Genomic DNA, 21,601 nt, shown 5'->3' with positions numbered 1-21,601 from the left:
TCACATCTGCGTTTGGTATTCCGCTTAGCACATGGACCCCATAGATTATAATGGGGTCTGTGTGTTTTCCGTGCAGTGTCCACATGGAACATGCAGAGAGAAAAGTACTTTTCTCTCTACATGAGTTGCGCAGACACCACATGATAAACACACAAATCTCATAGTTACATAGTTACATAGTAGATGAGGTTGGATAAAGACATTAGTACATCAAGTCCAACCAATAACCCTACAATCCCTATAGTGTTGATCCAGGGGAAGGCATTATAGTCTATGGTGTCCCTGTGCTTTCATAGGCTCACCACTTGTTAATGTGTTCGGTATTCCGTTCAGGGGGTCCCCATGCAGACTCCCTGAATGGAATACCGAACGCAGATGTGAACCAGGGCTTAGAGGAAAGTTGGATGGACCTACCAACTGGTTGGCTAGCTCATATATATGGAGGTGTTCCCATTTTCCCTGGATGGTAGATATGCGATTTTAATATGCTTGATTTGTGCATTCGATAGGTTGGTGCTAGATGGGTCAGGCAGCCATTTAAGTCTCCCTACTGTAAAGAAATGCTAATATATCCATTGCAGTCTCAGGCCTTACTATAACTCCTAGGCAGCAGGCCCGCTGCCTCGGGATCATGTTTGACGCAAACCTTTCCTTCACCCCTCATGTTGAATCACTCGCATGTTCATGTCACTTCCACCTCAATAACATCTCCAGAATACGCCCTTTCCTCACCAGAGATACACTAAAGACACTTATTGTCTCTCTGATTCATTCTCGCCTTGCCTACGGTAACTCTTTACTAATCGGTCTTCCCCTCACTAAACTCTACAATCCATTCTGAATGCAGCGTCCAGGCTCATCTATCAGGCTAGACGCTACAGTGATGCCTCTAGTCTGTGCCAGTCACTACACTGGCTGCCTATTCATTATAGAATAAAATATAAAGTTATCACTCTCATCCACAAGGCTCTCCATAATGCCGCACCTCCATACATTTCCTCCCTCATCTCGGTCTACCGCCCAACCCGTGTTCTCCATTCACTCAATGACCTAACACTTACATCCTCTATTATCAGAACCTCCCACACTTGTATACAAGACTTCTCCCAAGTTGCACCACTTCTCTGGAATGCTCTACCTCGGACAATCAGATTAACTCCCAATTTCTACAGTTTCAAACGCAAACTAAAGACGCATCTTTTCAGACAAGCCTATCACAATGTCTAACGTAAACCCTTAACCGTCCTCTATCCCCGCTCCCACATTACCCCACATGATATGATGTCATCTCAGGATAACTTTATAGGTCCAAGCTCCATCCACATGTTAAAGGACATGACTGTTGACAGCTCATAAAGTCTTATGTTTATGTAATGACAGTCACCTCTATTACAAAAGTGTCTGACCTCTGCATAAGCAATACCGCCCCTGCTACCTCTTGTGTCACCCCCTCTACCTCATAGATTGTAAGCTCCTGCGAGCAGGGCCCTCAGTCCCATTGTGTGAAACGACTTTCTTTGTAATGTATCTTTCTGTCTGTATTTGAACCCTACAAATTGTACAGCGCTGCGGAATATGTTGGCGCTATATAAATAACATTTATTATTATTATTATTATTATTATTATTATTATCAATTCCATTCTCTTTATACTTGTCCAGTTACACACTTTAAATAGCTATGGTAAAAAAACAAGCCAAAAGAATATTTAAGGTATAAATTATCTTGTCATGTTAAAAGATTCCATATGCTGGAAAAATAATTGCTATGAGAGTAGTCTGGTTAAGGCTAACTAGAGAGCATTAATTACAAAATGCTTGTATTTCACTAAATTAGAAGGTACTTTTTGTAGCTAGAATGTTGAGTACAAACTTTAGAATCACTTATTAGCTTATTCCCCTACCATATATGACTACTACTGCGTTAGAACTAATATGATAAATTCTATTTATCGAGTATATACTCGAGTATAAGCCGATCCAAATATAAGCTGACCCCCCTAATTTACCACAAAAAATTAGGAAAACTTATTGACTCAAGTATAAGCCGAGGGGGGTGGGTGGGGGGAATGCAGCAGCTACTGGAAAATGTCAAAACTATGGGTGCCGTAGTTGCTGGGTGCTGGGAAAGGGGAGGGGGTGTTTTGGTTGTCTGTCTGCCCCTTCCCTGAGCTTGAGGACTGGTTTTTTTTCCCCCACTTGGAATTCAGCCTGGCTGTATATAGGGTATCTGCAGTGCTCCTATTAACCCCTTCCCGATGGAGCAGGAGCACTGCAGATACCCTATATTCAGTAGACCAGGCACTTTCAGACACAGGGATACCTAATGTGTATGTGTTTCACAGTAATTTTCTACTTTTATATGTATTCTAGGGAAAGGAGTGATTTAAAAGTTTTATTTATTTAATTTTTTTATTATATTTTTTTAAAGCTTCTTTTTTTTTCACTATTTTATGGGAGATTCTATACATTACTATTGCAGCAGGTCATACACCCCTCCCCCCTCCAAAAAAAAAATATATATATACAGTCCTATGAAAAAGTTTGGGCACCCCTATTAATCTTAATCATTTTTTGTTCTAAATATTTTGGTGTTTGCAACAGCCATTTCAGTTTGATATATCTAATAACTGATGGAGACAGTAATATTTCAGGATTGAAATGAGGTTTATTGTACTAACAGAAAATGTGCAATATGCATTAAACCAAAATTTGACTGGTGCAAAAGTATGGGCACCCTTATCATTTTATTGATTTGAATTCCCCTAACTACTTTTTACTGACTTACTGAAGCACAAAATTGGTTTTGTAACCTCAGTGAGCTTTGAACTTCATAGCCAGATGTATCCAATCATAAGAAAAGGTATTTAAGGTGGCCAATTGCAAGTTGATCTCCTATTTGAATCTCCTCTGAAGAGTGGCATCATGGGCTACTCAAAACAACTCTCAAATGATCTGAAAACAAAGATTGTTCAACATAGTTGTTCAGGGGAAGGATACAAAAAGTTGTCTCAGAGATTTAACCTGTCAGTTTCCACTGTGAGGAACATAGTAAGGAAATGGAAGACCACAGGGACAGTTCTTGTTAAGCCCAGAAGTGGCAGGCCAAGAAAAATATCAGAAAGGCAGAGAAGAAGAATGGTGAGAACAGTCAAGGACAATCCACAGACCACCTCCAAAGAGCTGCAGCATCATCTTGCTGCAGATGGTGTCACTGTGCATCGGTCAACTATACAGCGCACTTTGCACAAATAGAAGCTGTATGGGAGAGTGATGAGAAAGAAGCCGTTTCTGCACGTACGCCACAAATAGAGTTGCCTGAGGTATGAAAAAGCACATTTGGACAAGGCAGCTTCATTTTGGAAACTAAAATTGAGTTGTTTGGTTATAAAAAAAGGCGTTATGCATGGCGTCCAAAAAGAAACAGCATTCCAAGAAAAACACATGCTACCCACTGTAAAATTTGGTGGAGGTTCCATCATGCTTTGGGGCTGTGTGGCCAATGCCGGCATCGGGAATCTTGTTAAAGTTGAGAGTCGCATGGATTCCACTCAGTATCAGCAGATTCTTGAGAATAATGTTCAAGAATCAGTGACGAAGTTGAAGTTACGCCGGGGATGGATATTTCAGCAAGACAATGATCCAAAACACCGCTCCAAATCCTCAGGCATTCATGCAGAGGAACAATTACAATGTTCTGGAATGGCCATCCCAGTCCCCAGACCTGAATAACATTGAACATCTGTGGGATGATTTGAAGCGGGCTGTCCATGCTCGGCGACCATCTAACTTAACTGAACTTGAATTGTTTGTCCAAAATACCTTCATCCAGGATCCAGGAACTGATTAAAAGCTACAGGAAGCGACTAGAGGCTGTTATCTTTGCAAAAGGAGGATCTACTAAATATTAATGTCACTTTTCTATTGAGGTGCCCATACTTTTGCACCGGTCAAATTTTGGTTTAATGCATATTGCACATTTTCTGTTAGTACAATAAACCTCATTTTAATCCTGAAATATTACTGTGTCCATCAGTTATTAGATATATCAAACTGAAATGGCTGTTATAAACACCAAAATATTTAGAACTAAAAATGATTAAGATTAATAGGGGTGCCCAAACTTTTTCATAGGACTGTATATATATTTATTTATATATTTAAAAACAGCGCTGAAAAACTAAGCTTATACTCGAATATATACGGTACGTCTTTTCTATTTTCTTTTTATCTTTTTTTTTTTTTGATAATGCAAAAATGTTTGAGAGACAGCAGCAGTGGCATCATTGGGCTGGTGATAAATAGTCCCCCACATATAGACACACTCACACATTGGGGAGGGATTTATTAAGCATAGCAATTCTTACCCCAGTCTTCATTGATTCTCAGACAGACACAAGGCTCGCCAGAATTACTAAGAGGCTTCAATTATACTTATAGTAAATCTGCCAGTCCGAGGCACACCTGACCCAACTCACCTAGATTACTGCCACTTTCTAGATGCATTGGCCCTGGTAAATATGGCCACTGTCAGCAATTACAGGTCTATTCATTGGCATTATCTGGTGTGCAAAAATCCTCACATTTCCAAGCCTGATTCATTTTGACAAATATAATGTTTTCCAAATTTTCACTTTTGTTTGTATGACCAAAAATCCACTCTGCTATTGCACTTGACGCTGAACAAGACAGTACACCCATGGCAAACTGAGCTAATTTCTACTACTTGTCCAATTTCACACCTGTGTTTGGGTTTCCATTTGTGCATTCTACTTAGAGAACCCCCAAATGGAAACCTAATCCGCTTAAAAAAGCAATTACCTTACATGAAGTCAGCCATGTGTGCCAGTGTGTTACTTGGCATGACTTCGCTGCCCCCAACTGTAAGGATCTCTCTCCATTTCCTCCATTTTCCACTCCCCTTCACAACATTCATGCTGAAGCAATGGGATGCACTGAACTTCACCCTCAAGCCACGTGTGGGACAGTGACATGAAATGCCACTTCATCCCCCTCGTCTTCCTCCACCATCCAATGGTGTAAAGATGACAGGAGTGTGCTCTGAATGTTTTCAGCCTAGCAGAGGCTACTTCTCACTTACGAAAATGGCCGCACTTTGACCAGTATATCAGGCACAATGGTGTAGGTTTCAAAGAACCTTTGCACCAACAAGTTGAAAACGTGGGCCATGTGTGGACCATGTTTGAGTCTGGCAAGCTCCAGATCTGCTACCAGGTTCCAGCCATTATCACATACACAAACATGCCTGGGCCCAGGTGCAGCGGGGAAAACCATATTGCCATATCATCCTGGATGGCATCCCTCACCTCGGAGGCGAGTTTTGCATGAGTGGCTAGTACATGGAAAATCTTTGGCCTTGCTGCCTCTGGACATGCATCTGCCTCTAGCCACCTTTTTTCCTGATTAGCTCGCCTCCACATCTACACTGCTTTCCCCGCTATACATCACCCCTGTCCATGCCTCCGCCTGTAGCCACCTTTTTTGCTGCTTAGCCTGCCTCCATATTTACATTTCATTTGTGCGATTTTTTTGCTGTCCTGTACCAGAGCAAAGGATGAGATTTTTAACTTATGCCGGGGGTCAAGGATTGTAAAAATCCATTATTGCTTGCTCTCCTTGATGTGAACTATACCTTTGTCTCTTGAAAAGCAACCTAACATGAAGTCAGCCATGTGTGCCAGTGTGTTACTTGGCATGACTTATAATGAGCTTCTAACCAGCACAGTTGGGGGAATCAGGGTGGATTGAGCCTCTAACCAGAAGAGTTTGGGGGCATTAGTGTGAATTGAACCTAGTAGGAGCAGAATTGTGCAACGCTGATGGTGGAGGAGTATGAGGAGGAGGAAGAATTGTAGAGGGTGAGCACACACAACAAACTTCATGTCAGGGTGCTTGACACTGCTGGAAATGAAAATGATGGGTCTATCCAGTGGCTGTTAATTTTGATCAGCATCAGCCGGTCAGCACTGACAGCTGACAGCTGGCTGTGCTTATCCATAATTATGCCACCAGCTTTGCTGAAGACATTTTCCGATAGCATGCTGGCGTCAAGACAGGAATGGACCTCCAATGTGTAGAGCGCAAGTTCCAGCCACAAATCCAACTTGCAGACCCACTAAATGTAGGGCACAGAGGGATCGGAGAGGACAGGGCTGATTCGACCAGGTACTTCCGCAACATGCGCCTATACTTGTCCCTCCTGGTGACACTAGGCCCCTCAGTGGCGGTAGTTTGGCCAGGGGGTGCCATTAACGTGTCTCAGACCTTGGAGGGTGTGCCCCTGATGGGTGTGGACAGGATGGCAGTTAGCCTGTTGGAGGAATTGGCAACATGGCCGAGTTTTGCATGAGTGACTATTAGAGATGAGCGAGTAGTACTTGATCGAGTAGGTATTCGATCGAATACTACGGTATTCGAAATACTCGTACTCGAGTACCACTCGCTGTTCGAATGTAAAAGTTCGATGCAGAACCAGCATTAATTGGCCGAATGCTATACAGTCGGCCAATTAACGCTGGTTCTTCTCCTACCTTTAGAAGTCTTCTCCATGCAGCTTCCCCGTGGCATCTTCCGGCTCCGAATTCACTCTGCCAGGCATCGGGCCTGGGCAGAGCCAACTGCGCATGTCCGCTTGTAGTGCACGGAGAAGACTTCTCGGAGGATCCAGCTCGACCCTCACTCCTCACTCGTGGACTTGGTAAGTATAGTTTGATTGAACGTTGCCTACCCCTGAAATGAGTATTTTCCCCCCATAGACTATAATAAGGTTCGATATTCGATTCGAGTAGTCGAATATTCAGGGGCTACTCGAAACGAATATCGAACCTCGAACATTTTACTGTTCGCTCATCCCTAGTGACTAGTACATGGAAAATCTTTGGCTTTCCTGCCTCTGGACATGCCTCTGCCTCTAGCCACCTCTTTTCCTGCTTAGCTTGCCTCCACATCTACACAGCTTTCCCGCTATACATCACCCCTGCCCGTTTAGGGTCGGTGACCTCGTCATCCACCAACTCCTCTTCCAATTGCTCACTCTCCTCTTACTGCAAACCGCACATGACAACAGCCTGCCCTGATGGCAACTGTGTCTCATCATCATCATCACTGAGGACGGAAAATGCTGGTTGCGGGTCTACAACCACTAAATCACCAGGTTATGGCGGATGCTCCAGTGTTTGGGCATCAGTACACCCAAAATCGTCTGGTAGCTCCTGGGATTCGGAAAGTGGTTCAACAGAGGGAGAGACAGTAAAAGGACCCGAAAAGAGATCCTGGGAGGGGTCAAGGGTGGGATGAGTCTGTTGGGAAGAATGTGCATGTTGGGAGGAAGGAGGGGCAGACTCTTGGGTATGAACACGACTGCAGGTAGTGGCTGACCGGCTGCTGGAAAAGCAGCTGGAAGCATTATCTGCTAGCCATTGTAACACCTGTTCCTGGTGCTCGGGCCTGGTCTGCGTTGTACCCTGCACCCTGCTTAACGCAGCTGTCATATCAGCAATTGTGATGAGCGCATGCTAATGTTTCTTGTCCAATGGAAAGGATGGGATAGTATTTCACATAAGTCTGCCACCCATGGAAACTCATGGTGCAGAAACTGAGGGAGCTGACTTTGATGAACCCTTGGGTTTTGTAGATGGAACTCCATCAAAGGTCTCTGCTGCTCACACACTCTGCTCAACATACGGTATCTAGGGTTTCAGCGTGTGGTGACCTCAAACAACAGCTGGTGCTTCAGGCAGATGTAGGCGTTGCTGGAGTGTACTGGCCCGCCTGATGTTACGGGACACGTGCTGGTGCAAGGCTCAACTCTAAGGGGCAAAAACACTGCTGGTGAATTTTGTTCAGTTCCAAAGGACTTTGTGTTTAGATTTGGCTCAGTCGCAGCTCCAGAACATGCCTTTGAAGGCAAGGTTTCCTTTAGTGGCTCCATCTCAGCAGGATGATGATGGTGAAGCTTGGTTAAATCTGGTGTCGGAATTTTAAAGGGGCTAACACTCTGCTGGTGCAAGGCTCAACTCACCCAAAGGGCAAAAAACTCTGCTGGTGCAAGGATGAACTAAGTTAAAGGGCCTAAAACTCTGCTGGTAAGAGGCTGAAGTCACCTAAAGGGCCTCAATCTCTGCTGGTTGCTCAGCTTAAGGGCCTCTAACCTAATTTGGAAGGGCTCACGTTAAGGGCCAGAAAAGTTAATTGTGGAAGGTCTTACCACATCACACACACATCCACAATGACAGTTAAGGGTGGGGGCTTTTGGATTTCCCATTGCCTATTCCATCTGTGGTTGTCATGGGCAACGTGATTTAAAGGGGTGCTTGTTAATGTTTCTTTAGCTTAAATTTGGGTTTCTGTCCATCCATTTGGGGAAGAAAGAAGGTTTCCAGGTATTTTCCCACTTTGATAGAGGTTTTTTTGAGTGTGGAAAGTGTGTAGTTGATAGGCTGTGAGGGTGGGGTAAAACAGTGACTTGGGCTTGTTAGATGCACCCAGACATGCTTCCCCTGCTGTCCCAGTTGCATTCCAGAGGTGTTGGCATCATTTCCTGTGGTGTCATAATGGACTTGGTGACCCTCCTGATTCGAATGGTGGGTTCCCCTGAAACGAAGCATTTTTAGGGTTCGATATTTGATCGAATAGTCGAATATTGAGCAGCTATTCGAAACGAATAAATTTGTAAGATCCCTCAATGCTTCCGAATGGCATGGTGAATTCTATAGGCAAAGGGGTGGAATGTATGTATGAAAGGCAATCGTTTCGGTTTGCTGCCCTTTATGTGGTAGAAGGTTGGATAGTTTCTGTAAGTGCAGAGTTCAGTACCCTATCAGGATAGCCCTTTTCCTTAAATTTAGTGCGCAGCGTTACTCTACACCTTGTTATGTGTATGAGTAAAACCCTGGAATTGCAAAACAGATACAGTGTGAAGTGTGAAGACTTTTCACCGATTTTCCTTCTTCTACTTGTAGCGGTCAGAAGCAATGCAGTGCTGACTGAGTAAAGAGAACTGGGAGTGGACTTCACAATGGCAGTTATCTCCCTAAGGCTAAGGCCCCACATAGGGTTCAGCAAAAATAAAACCCTGTGGGAAAAACCATGGCGCTAATGCATTGTGTTATTTTCTTGCAGCGCTTTCACAGAAAGTCCGCAGAGGTCTCCAGAGGTCTCCTCTGTGGACTTTCTGCTTCAATTATACCTTTTGAGAAACCGCCAGCGTTTTCGTAGGTATAATTTGGTTTTGGAAACCCTAATGTATCTGCTGTACGTATTTTGTGAGTATGTTATATTATATTATGAATATTATGTGAGTCGCATAATGGCTTATTGTTTGCGGGACAAACTATACTTTGTTATGGCACCATTCAATATCATGTACAATGTACTGGGAAGCTGAAAAAAAAATTCATAATGAGATGAAATTGGAAAAAAATGCATTTGCGCCAATTTCTATGGGTTTAATTTTTATAGCGTTCATTGTGTGGTAAAAATGACATGTTCACCATATGAGATTTTAATATTTGAATAGTTCAGGCATGTTTGAGGATAAGTGTTTATCTTTACTTTTGTTATATTTTTTTATATATGATCTGAAAGGGGGTGATTTCAACTTTTGTGGGAGGTTTTATACTTTTAAAAACTTTTTTTTAATCTTCTTTTACTTTTACATTCAGACCTACTAAGGTCCTTAAACCCTAGGGAGTCTGATTGCAGTCAATAGTAAATCCAAAACTCATTCAGTTCTATTACACGCTGCAGCATGTAATAGAAATCTGGCAATGACCAGGCTGGGAGCTTTCATTAGGCTACCAGCTGTCATGGCAACCGATTGCTGAGGTCCCGGAGGGCAGCGATCAGTAAAAGATGGCAGTACTCATGGCTTCTACGTACTTCAGATGCCACAGTTGCTTTTAATCGTGGCAACTACTGCTTTGTTAACAGCAGAGATTGGTACCGCCACAGCTGTTAGTGGCGAACACCTTATTTTTTTTTGTAACTATGGAAATGTATTGCTCCTATAATTTAGTGTTAAACTTAAAACTGTTACCATTCCACTTGTCAAATGGGTGAGTTGAAAAAAAAAAATCATTGTGAAGCTTTGATTGAACTTGAAGTCTGAACACTGCACATTCTGCCCCATTCTCATTGCTCTCAGGGCCAGAAAAAGGGATCAGATACTAAGTGGGGGGCAAAAAAGGGGTCACATATTGTGGGGAGGCCATAAGAAAGGGGTCATGTACTGTGGATTGGCTAGAAAAAGTTGGGTCATATATAGAGATGAGCGAACACTAAAATGTTCGAGGTTCGAAATTCGAATCGAACAGCCGCTCACTATTCGTGTGTTCGAACGGGTTTCGAACCCCATTATAGTCTATGGGGAACATATACTCGTTAAGGGGGAAACCCAAATCCGTGTCTGGAGGGTCACCAAGTCCACTATGACACCCCAGGAAATGATACCAACACCTCTGGAATGACACTGGGACAGCAGGGGAAGCATGTCTGGGGGCATCTAACACACCAAAGACCCTCTATTACCCCAACATCACAGCCTAACAACTACACACTTTACACACTCAATACCACCTCTCTGACAGTAGGAAAACACCTTGAAACATGTGTATTTGGCACTTGGAGTGAGGAGAGCTTGTCACCAGCAGTGAATTTGGCCCTTGTAGTAAGTTGAGGTTGGCACCAACATTTGTTTTGAAAATCAGGGTGAATTGAGCCTCTAACCAGCAGAGTTGGGGCAAATTCATGGTGGAGGGAGCCTCTAAAAACCCCAGTTTGGACCAATTCATGGTGGAGGGAGCCTCTAAAAACCCCAGTTTGGACCAATTCATGGTGGAGGGAGCCTCTAAACAGCCCAGTTTGGGCAAATTCATGGTGGAGGGAGCCTCTAAAAACCCCAGTTTGGACCAATTCATGGTGGAGGGAGCCTCTAAACAGCCCAGTTTGGGCAAATTCATGGTGGAGGGAGCCTCTAAAAACCCCAGTTTGGACCAATTCATGGTGGAGGGAGCCTCTAAAAAACCCAGTTTGGACCAATTCATGGTGGAGGGAGCCTCTAAAAACCCCAGTTTGGACCAATTCATGGTGGAGGGAGCCTCTAAACAGCTCAGTTTGGGCAAATTCATGGTGGAGGGAGCCTCTAAAAACCCCAGTTTGGACCAATTCATGGTGGAGGGAGCCTCTAAAAACCCCAGTTTGGACCAATTCATGGTGGAGGGAGCCTCTAAAAACCCCAGTTTGGACCAATTCATGGTGGAGGGAGCCTCTAAACAGCCCAGTTTGGGCAAATTCATGGTGGAGGGAGCCTCTAAAAAACCCCCAGTTTGGACCAATTCATGGTGGAGGGAGCCTCTAAAAACCCCAGTTTGGACCAATTCATGGTGGAGGGAGCCTCTAAACAGCCCAGTTTGGGCAAATTCATGGTGGAGGGAGCCTCTAAAAACCCCCAGTTTGGACCAATTCATGGTGGAGGGAGCCTCTAAAAACCCCAGTTTGGACCAATTCATGGTGGAGGGAGCCTCTAAACAGCCCAGTTTGGGCAAATTCATGGTGGAGGGAGCCTCTAAACAGCCCAGTTTGGGCAAATTCATGGTGGAGGGAGCCTCTAAAAACCCCCAGTTTGGACCAATTCATGGTGGAGGGAGCCTCTAAAAACCCCAGTTTGGACCAATTCATGGTGGAGGGAGCCTCTAAACAGCCCAGTTTGGGCAAATTCATGGTGGAGGGAGCCTCTAAACAGCCCAGTTTGGGCAAATTCATGGTGGAGGGAGCCTCTAAAAACCCCAGTTTGGACCAATTCATGGTGGAGGGAGCCTCTAAAAACCCCAGTTTGGACCAATTCATGGTGGAGGGAGCCTCTAAACAGCCCAGTTTGGACCAATTCATGGTGGAGGGAGCCTCTAAAAACCCCCAGTTTGGACCAATTCATGGTGGAGGGAGCCTCTAAAAACCCCAGTTTGGACCAATTCATGGTGGAGGGAGCCTCTAAAAACCCCAGTTTGGACCAATTCATGGTGGAGGGAGCCTCTAAACAGCCCAGTTTGGGCAAATTCATGGTGGAGGGAGCCTCTAAAAACCCCAGTTTGGACCAATTCATGGTGGAGGGAGCCTCTAAAACCCCCAGTTTGGACCAATTCATGGTGGAGGGAGCCTCTAAACAGCAGAGTTGGGGGAAATCAGGGTGGAGGGAGCCTCTAACCAGCAGAGTTGTGGGAAATCAGGGTGGAGGGAGACTCTAACCAGCAGAGATGTGGGAAAGCAGGGTGGAGGGAGCCTCTAACCAGCAGAGTTGGGGGAAATCAGGGTGGAGAGAGCCTCTAACCAGCAGAGTTGGGGGAAATCATGGTGGAGGGAGCCTAGTATTAGCAGAATTGTGCAACGCTTATGGTGGATGAGTATGAGGATGCGGAGGAACTGGAGAGGTTGAGCACAGACATGGAGTTTCATGTTGGGGTGCTTTACACAGGTGGGCACAAAAATGAAGGCTCTATCCAGTGGTGGTTCATTTTTATCAAAGTGAGCCGGTCGGCACTCTCAGCTGACAGACGGGTGCGCTTGTCAGTGATGATGCCACCGGCTGCACTGAACACCCTCTCAGATAGGACGCTGGCGGCAGGACAGGACAGCACCTCCAAGGCATATAGGGCAAGTTCAAGCCACAGGTCCAACTTCGACACCCAATACGTGTAGGGCGCAGAGGGGTCGGAGAGGACAGGGCTGTGGTCGGAAAGGTATTCCCGTAACATGCGCCTATACTTCTCACGCCAGGTGACACTAGGACCCTCCGTGGCGGCACTTTGGCGAGGGGGTGCCATCAAGGTGTCCCAGACCTTAGACAGTGTGCCCCTTGTTTGTGTGGACCGGTGAGAACTTGGTCGCCTACTGGAGGAACTGCCCTCCCTGCCGCCAACGTCACATGCTGGAAACATCTCCGACATATTCTGCACCAATTGCTTGTGGCAAGCATTGATGCAATTGGCCCTCCCCTCTACCGGAATAAAAGAGGAGATGTTGTTTTTATACCGGGGGTCAAGGATAGCAAAGATCCAGTACTGGTTGTCCTCCATGATTTTGACAATACGCTTGTCGGTTGTAAAGCACCCCAACATGAACTCAGCCATGTCTGCCACAGTGTTAGTTGGCATGACTCCTCTGGCCCCACCGGAAAGTTCAATCTCCATTTCCTCCTCATCGTCCATGTCTACCCATCCGCGCTGCAACAATGGGACGATTCGAAGTTGCCCGGAAGCCTCCTGTATCACCATCACATCATCGGACAACTCTTCTTCCTCCTCCTCCTCCTCCTCCTCCATTAAACGCGATGAAGCGGACAGATGTGTGGGCCTACTCTCCAGCTGTGACGGATCGGATGCTATCCCTGACTCCTCTGTGTGATCTGAGTTATCCCTGATGTCAATCAGGGATTCTCTCAGAACACACAAGAGCGGGATTGTAAGGCTCACCATCGCATCCTCAGAGCTCACCCTCCTTGTGGACTCCTCAAACACCCGTAGGATGTCACAAAGGTCTCTCATCCATGGCCACTCATGGATGAGAAACTGAGGCAGCTGACTTTGTGGCACCCTAGGGTTTTGTAGCTGGTATTCCATCAAAGGTCTCTGCTGCTCAACCACTCTATTCAACATCTGAAACGTTGAGTTCCAGCGTGTGGGGACGTCGCACAAAAGCCGGTGTTGTGGCACATGCAGGCGTTGCTGGAGAGATTTTAAGCTAGCAGCGGCTACTGTCGACTTGCGAAAGTGGGCGCACATGCGCCGCACTTTCACCAGTAGCTCTGGAACATTGGGGTAGCTCTTTAGGAAACGTTGCACCACTAGGTTGAAGACGTGGGCCAGGCATGGAACATGTTGGAGTCCGGCAAGCTCCAGAGCTGCTACCAGGTTCCGGCCGTTATCACAAACGACCATGCTTGGGCCCAGGTGCAGCGGCTCAAACCATATTGCCGTCTCATCGAGGAGGGCATCCCTCACCTCGGAGGCAGTGTGCTGTCTGTCCCCCAAGCTGATCAGCTTCAGCACGGCCTGCTGACGTCTACCAACGCCAGTGCTGCAACGTTTCCAACTCGTAGCTGGGGTCAATCTAACAGCGGAGGGGGAGGCGGTGGCGGAGGAGGAGGCGGTGGAGGAGGAGGAGGAGGGGGGTGTTCTTCTCGTGTCCCTGCCAGGAATGTTAGGTGGGGAGATGAGGTACACCAGGCCAGTTTGGGAAGCAGTCCCAGCCTCAACTACATTCACCCAGTGTGCCGTCAGTGAAATGTAGCGTCCCTGTCCGCATGCACTTGTCCACGCGTCGGTGGTCAAGTGGACCTTTGTGCAAAGCGTGGAACTAAGGGCCCGCCTGATGTTGAGTGACACGTGCTGGTGCAAGGCGGGGACGGCACACCGGGAGAAGTAGTGACGGCTAGGGACGGCATAGCGAAGTGCCGCAGTTGCCATCAGGTCCAGGAAGGCAGGAGTTTCAACAAGCCGGAACGCCAACATCTCCTGGGCCAGCAGTTTAGCGATGTTGGCGTTCAAGGCTTGCGCGTGTGGGTGGTTAGCAGTGTATTTCTGCCGCCGCTCCAATGTCTGAGAGATGGTGGGTTGTTGTAAAGAAGCGCCTGATGGTGCCTTTGATGGTGCAGGAGAAGGAGATAAGACAGGAACAGGGGAGGATGAGGAAGAAGTCAACAAAGTGGCGGAGGCAGATGAAGTGGTGTCCTGGCTCGTCCTCTGGAGTGTATCGCCAGCACAGTCAGCAGTGGCAGTGGCAGAGGCAGAGGCAGTGGCAGTGGCGTGAACGGCAGGTGGCCTTTGTCCTGCCGTTGCTGCCTGCCACTGATTCCAGTGCTTAGATTCCAAATGACGGCGCATTGAAGTGGTGGACAGGTTGCTCTTCTCAGAGCCCCTAATCAATTTCGAGAGGCAAATTGTGCAGACAACACTATATCTGTCCTCGGCGCATTCCTTGAAAAAACTCCACACCTTCGAGAAACGTGCCCTCGAGGTGGTAGTTTTTCGGGGCTGGGTACAAACTGGAACATCTTGGGAGATTCCGGGTGTGGCCTGGCTTCGCCTAAGCTGCTGACCTCTGCCTCTGCCTCTAGCTACCCTTTTTGGTGCTGCACCTGCCTCAACATCCACACTACTTTCCCCGCTTGACATCCCCCCTGTCCAGGTCGGGTCAGTGTCCTCATCATCCACCACTTCCTCTTCCAACTCCTGTCTCATCTCCTCCTCCCACACAATGCGCAGGTCAACTGGATGCCCTGACGGCAACTGCGTCACATCATCGTCGATGAGGGTGGGTTGCTGGTCATCCACCACCAAATCGAACGGAGATGGAGGAGACTCTAGTGTTTGAGCATCTGGACACAGATGCTCCTCTGTTAGGTTCGTTGAATCGCGACGTGGAGGGGCAGGTTGAGGGACAATGAAAGGAGCGGAGAACAGCTCTGGGGAGCAGGGACAGTTGGGGTTATTGTTCTGTGAAGCTTGGGAATTTTGGGAGGAAGGAGGACAAGACTGTTGGGTAATAGGAGGAGAGGAGGCAGAGTCTGACTGGCTGCTGGACAATGTGCTGTAAGCGTTATCCGACAGCCATTGCAAGACCTGTTCCTGGTTCTCGGGCCTACTAAGGTTTGTAGCCTGCAGTTTCGTTAATGTGGCAAGCAACCCTGGCAATGTGGAGTGGCGCAATGCTTGCTGCCCCACAGGAGTAGGCACGGGACGCCCTGTGGCTTCACTGCTACCTTGCTCCCCAGAACCATTCCCCCGACCTCGCCCACGGCCTCGTCCACGTCCCTTTCCGGGAGCCTTGCGCATTTTGAATTCCCAGTCAGAAACTGGCACTATATAGCAGTAGCAAGAAATGAGAGTATTTGTAAACCCAATATATTCTTTGAATTCCCAGTCAGACAATGGCACTATATAGCAGTAGCAAAAATTGTGGGTGCACGTAACCCCAATATATTCTTTGAATTCCCAGTCAGAAACTGGCACTATATGGCAGTAGCAAGAAATGAGGGTATTTGTAAACCCAATATATTCTTTGAATTCCCAGTCAGAAACTGGCACTATATGGCAGTAGCAAGAAATGAGGGTATTTGTAACCCCAATATATTCTTTGAATTCTCAGTCAGACAATGGCACTATATACCAGTAGCAAAAATTGTGGGTGCACGTAACCCCAATATATTCTTTGAATTCCCAGTCAGACAATGGCACTATATAGCAGTAGCAAAAATTGTGGGTGCACGTAACCCCAATATATTCTTTGAATTCCCAGTCAGAAACTGGCACTATATGGCAGTAGCAAGAAATGAGGGTATTTGTAACCCCAATATATTCTTTGAATTCCCAGTCAGACAATGGCACTATATAGCAGTAGCAAAAATTGTGGGTGCACGTAACCCCAATATATTCTTTGAATTCCCAGTCAGAAACTGGCACTATATGGCAGTAGCAAGAAATGAGGGTATTTGTAACCCCAATATATTCTTTGAATTCCCAGTCAGACAATGGCACTATATAGCAGTAGCAAAAATTGTGGGTGCACGTAACCCCAATATATTCTTTGAATTCCCAGTCAGAAACTGGCACTATATGGCAGTAGCAAGAAATGAGGGTATTTGTAAACCCAATATATTCTTTGAATTCCCAGTCAGACAATGGCACTATATAGCAGTAGCAAAAATTGTGGGTGCACGTAACCCCAATATATTCTTTGAATTCCCAGTCAGACAATGGCACTATATAGCAGTAGCAAGAAATGAGGGTATTTGTAACCCCAATATATTCTTTGAATTCCCAGTCAGAAACTGGCACTATATAGCAGTAGCAAAAATTGTGGGTGCACGTAACCCCAATATATTCTTTGAATTCCCAGTCAGAAACTGGCACTATATGGCAGTAGCAAGAAATGAGGGTATTTGTAAACCCAATATATTCTTTGAATTCCCAGTCAGACAATGGCACTATATGGCAGTAGCAAGAAATGAGGGTATTTGTAAACCCAATATATTCTTTGAATTCCCAGTCAGACAATGGCACTATATACCAGTAGCAAAAATTGTGGGTGCACGTAACCCCAATATATTCTTTGAATTCCCAGTCAGACAATGGCACTATATACCAGTAGCAAAAATTGTGGGTGCACGTAACCCCAATATATTCTTTGAATTCCCAGTCAGACAATGGCACTATATAGCAGTAGCAAAAATTGTGGGTGCACGTAACCCCAATATATTCTTTGAATTCCCAGTCAGAAACTGGCACTATATGGCAGTAGCAAGAAATGAGGGTATTTGTAACCCCAATATATTCTTTGAATTCCCAGTCAGACAATGGCACTATATACCAGTAGCAAAAATTGTGGGTGCACGTAACCCCAATATATTCTTTGAATTCCCAGTCAGACAATGGCACTATATACCAGTAGCAAAAATTGTGGGTGCACGTAACCCCAATATATTCTTTGAATTCCCAGTCAGACAATGGCACTATATACCAGTAGCAAAAATTGTGGGTGCACGTAACCCCAATATATTCTTTGAATTTCCAGTCAGACAATGGCACTATATAGCAGTAGCAAAAATTGTGGGTGCACGTAACCCCAATATATTCTTTGAATTCCCAGTCAGAAACTGGCACTATATGGCAGTAGCAAGAAATGAGGGTATTTGTAACCCCAATATATTCTTTGAATTCCCAGTCAGACAATGGCACTATATAGCAGTAGCAAAAATTGTGGGTGCACGTAACCCCAATATATTCTTTGAATTCCCAGTCAGAAACTGGCACTATATGGCAGTAGCAAGAAATGAGGGTATTTGTAACACCAATATATTCTTTGAATTCCCAGTCAGAAACTGGCACTATATGGCAGTAGCAAGAAATGAGGGTATTTGTAAACCCAATATATTCTTTGAATTCCCAGTCAGACAATGGCACTATATACCAGTAGCAAAAATTGTGGGTGCACGTAACCCCAATATATTCTTTGAATTCCCAGTCAGACAATGGCACTATATACCAGTAGCAAAAATTGTGGGTGCACGTAACCCCAATATATTCTTTGAATTCCCAGTCAGACAATGGCACTATATAGCAGTAGCAAAAATTGTGGGTGCACGTAACCCCAATATATTCTTTGAATTCCCGGTCAGAAACTGGCACTATATGGCAGTAGCAAGAAATGAGGGTATTTGTAAACCCAATATATTCTTTGAATTCCCAGTCAGACAATGGCACTATATACCAGTAGCAAAAATTGTGGGTGCACGTAACCCCAATATATTCTTTGAATTCCCAGTCAGACAATGGCACTATATACCAGTAGCAAAAATTGTGGGTGCACGTAACCCCAATATATTCTTTGAATTCCCAATCAGACAATGGCACTATATAGCAGTAGCAAAAATTGTGGGTGCACGTAACCCCAATATATTCTTTGAATTCCCAGTCAGACAATGGCACTATATACCAGTAGCAAAAATTGTGGGTGCACGTAACCCCAATATATTCTTTGAATTCCCAGTCAGACAATGGCACTATATAGCAGTAGCAAAAATTGTGGGTGCACGTAACCCCAATATATTCTTTGAATTCCCAGTCAGAAACTGGCACTATATGGCAGTAGCAAGAAATGAGGGTATTTGTAAACCCAATATATTCTTTGAATTCCCAGTCAGACAATGGCACTATATACCAGTAGCAAAAATTGTGGGTGCACGTAACCCCAATATATTCTTTGAATTCCCAGTCAGACAATGGCACTATATACCAGTAGCAAAAATTGTGGGTGCACGTAAACCCAATATATTCTTTGAATTCCCAGTCAGACAATGGCACTATATGGCAGTAGCAAGAAATGAGGGTATTTGTAACCCCAATATATTCTTTGAATTCCCAGTCAGAAACTGGCACTATATGGCAGTAGCAAGAAATGAGGGTATTTGTAACCCCAATATATTCTTTGAATTCCCAGTCAGACAATGGCACTATATAGCAGTAGCAAAAATTGTGGGTGCACGTAACCCCAATATATTCTTTGAATTCCCAGTCAGAAACTGGCACTATATGGCAGTAGCAAGAAATGAGGGTATTTGTAACCCCAATATATTCTTTGAATTCCCAGTCAGACAATGGCACTATATGGCAGTAGCAAAAATAGTGGGTGTATATAGCCCCAATCCTATTGCTAGGGGACTTGCAGGGTATTTCTGAGGTGAAGGTGGGGGGGGGGGGGCACACCGTTGGAATGGGGATTTGGGGTGTATATATGGGGTATACGGGAATACACTGTCAGTGTATTCCATTCAGGATCCTGGGAAAGCTGGGTTGCGGCGATTGAGCCCGTCAGTGCCACGTTACACTGACAAGCTTCTCCCTGGAATTTAGCTCTTACAAGAGCTGTTGTGGTTGTCTTCTCCTTCCTATCCTAGCCTGTCCCTGCCTACCCAGAATCTAAGCCCTAGCTAACTGGACGGAAACCTCCGTCCCCGGTGAATTGCAAGCTCAGAATGACGCGAACCTGGGCGTCGCTATTCTTTTAAATTAGAGGTCACATGTTTTCGGCAGCCAATGGGGTTACTTTTTTCAACGTCACCGGTGTCGTAGTTCCTGTCCCACCTACCCTGCGCTGTTATTGGAGCAAAAAAGGCGCCAGGGAAGGTGGGAGGGGAATCGAGTAATGGCGCACTTTACCACGCGGTGTTCGATTCGATTCGAACATGCCGAACAGCCTAATATCCGATCGAACATGAGTTCGATAGAACACTGTTCGCTCATCTCTAGTCATATATAGAGTGGGAGGGGGCTTCCAAAAAAACCCAAAGGGTCATATACCGTGTGAGTAGCTTAAAAAAAATGGGGGTCATATGTTGTGATGAACCAGTAAAAAGGTTCATATACCATGTGATGGGCCAGAAAATGGGGGTCATATACTGTGTGATGTGCCAGAAAAAGGGGGTTATATATTGTAACCAAAGACAGCTGGGTGGGTATCTTTTTTGAGGGGGGTACCTTTCTATAGTTCGCCTAAGGCAGTAGAAAGGCTATGTTAAACCCTGTGAACAGCGGGCCGGCTCAGTGCCTGTTGTCTCTATAAATAAATACAAAGATAACAGTATTTACTCTCTCCTGACAGCAAGTTTTGAGTTTTTTTCTCTCCAAACCTGTGACATGTAATATACATGTAATGTGCATGTTATTTGTTGTGCATTGTTATAGATTTTTAGTTATTGTAATAAATAATCTATCATGGTACGGCAATGTCTATATCTACTGTCCTGTCCATTAAACAGTCAAAACTCGCCCATCAGCTTGTTGAAGAATACAGGAGATGAGAAAAAAATACAGCAGGAAAGCTGGTGAGAGGGAGAAGGGAAACAAACCCTTTAAGTATCAAACTAGGCTGCGTCTTTTATGAATTAATTCATAGAGAATACAATAATACAGATAATTTTTAAAGGAATGTATCAGTAATTGAATTAAAAAAATGGTTCAAAGGGACCTTTCATTTTTATTTGATTATTGACGTGAATTAGGACAAATGCAAATAGAATTCTGCAGTTTGCATGTATTAGAAAACTTATGGCACCACTAAAAAAATAAAATAAAAAATAAATAGATATTTTATTATACAGAATATTTATTATTATTATTATTATTATTTACCCAGAAAGAGTTAAAGGTTAGCAAATACGTTTTATGTAACCCAAAATGGAGGCATTAAAAACTACAACTTTTTCTGCAAAGAGCAAGCACTGGTTTGGTTGACAGAAAACATGTATGTTTATGTAAAGTAATGATGAAAAAAATTATTGGAAATTAGGGCCTAAAGCTAAGGGTTAATAGCAATTGTTCTGATGCTCTGATTGATCAAAAGAATAGACATTCTGTGGCAGCCTCAATGTATACCTTCTATCTGAGCAGATTTTACAGTCTTGGTGATATCTAGTATAGTTATGGTGATATGAGCTGCTGTTACCAGCAGAGTAAAAAAAAAGTGCTGGTGTTGAATGTACATACTGTATTTAGAGCCTAAGGTCCTAAATTTATAAAACAGGAGGTAAAATGTCTCCAGTCCTTTAACATTCTACTATTACCTGAATACAACCTCTGCTTGGCAAGAAAATGATGCTAAAACTCGTGTGGTTTTTTTATGTTTCTGCAGGTTTTTCTGAACTCATCCGCTAAAAGATGATAGCTGAAAAACAGATTACTATAATAATAGTTTTTCACATATTGAGGTTTGTGGAATCACAGGTCAACCCAGGTGAGCATCACAGAGCTGGTAATATCATACCTTATACATACCGTACTACCAGCAGTATTTGCAGTTTTATACTTCCTATATATTTTCAGTTCATGAGGACCATATCAGAAAGTAGCACTAAAACAAGTGAACATGTCCATGTACACCTCCTAAGTGTCCCTCCTTTGGAGGCACATTCCCTACTTTTGGCCCAAGTCTCTTGGTCCCTCTTTGCACTTTCTGATATTGGAAATACAGTAGATGTGCATTAATAAACTTAAATCTATTGTTCCAAAAGCTTTTGATCTGGTCCCTAACTGTAT

At 44.7% G+C, this 21,601-nt stretch overlaps 1 protein-coding gene across 1 annotated transcript in view; it reads left to right on the top strand.

Moving 5' to 3' along the window:
- The window catches only part of DDR2 (discoidin domain receptor tyrosine kinase 2), a 91,804-nt gene that overhangs the window by 25,220 nt on the left and 44,983 nt on the right, over positions 1-21,601 (top strand). Inside the window, exon 3 of the mRNA XM_075286695.1 lies at positions 21,198-21,299. Coding sequence (XP_075142796.1) covers positions 21,224-21,299 — 76 coding nt within the window. The 5' untranslated portion in view covers positions 21,198-21,223. The remainder of the gene's footprint in view (positions 1-21,197; positions 21,300-21,601) is intronic.

This window comes from Leptodactylus fuscus, chromosome 9, assembly GCF_031893055.1.
Source record: "Leptodactylus fuscus isolate aLepFus1 chromosome 9, aLepFus1.hap2, whole genome shotgun sequence".
NCBI lineage: Eukaryota > Metazoa > Chordata > Amphibia > Anura > Leptodactylidae > Leptodactylus > Leptodactylus fuscus.
The sequence above is the reverse complement of the archived record's forward strand: the minus strand, read 5'-3'. Positions and strand labels throughout refer to the sequence as shown.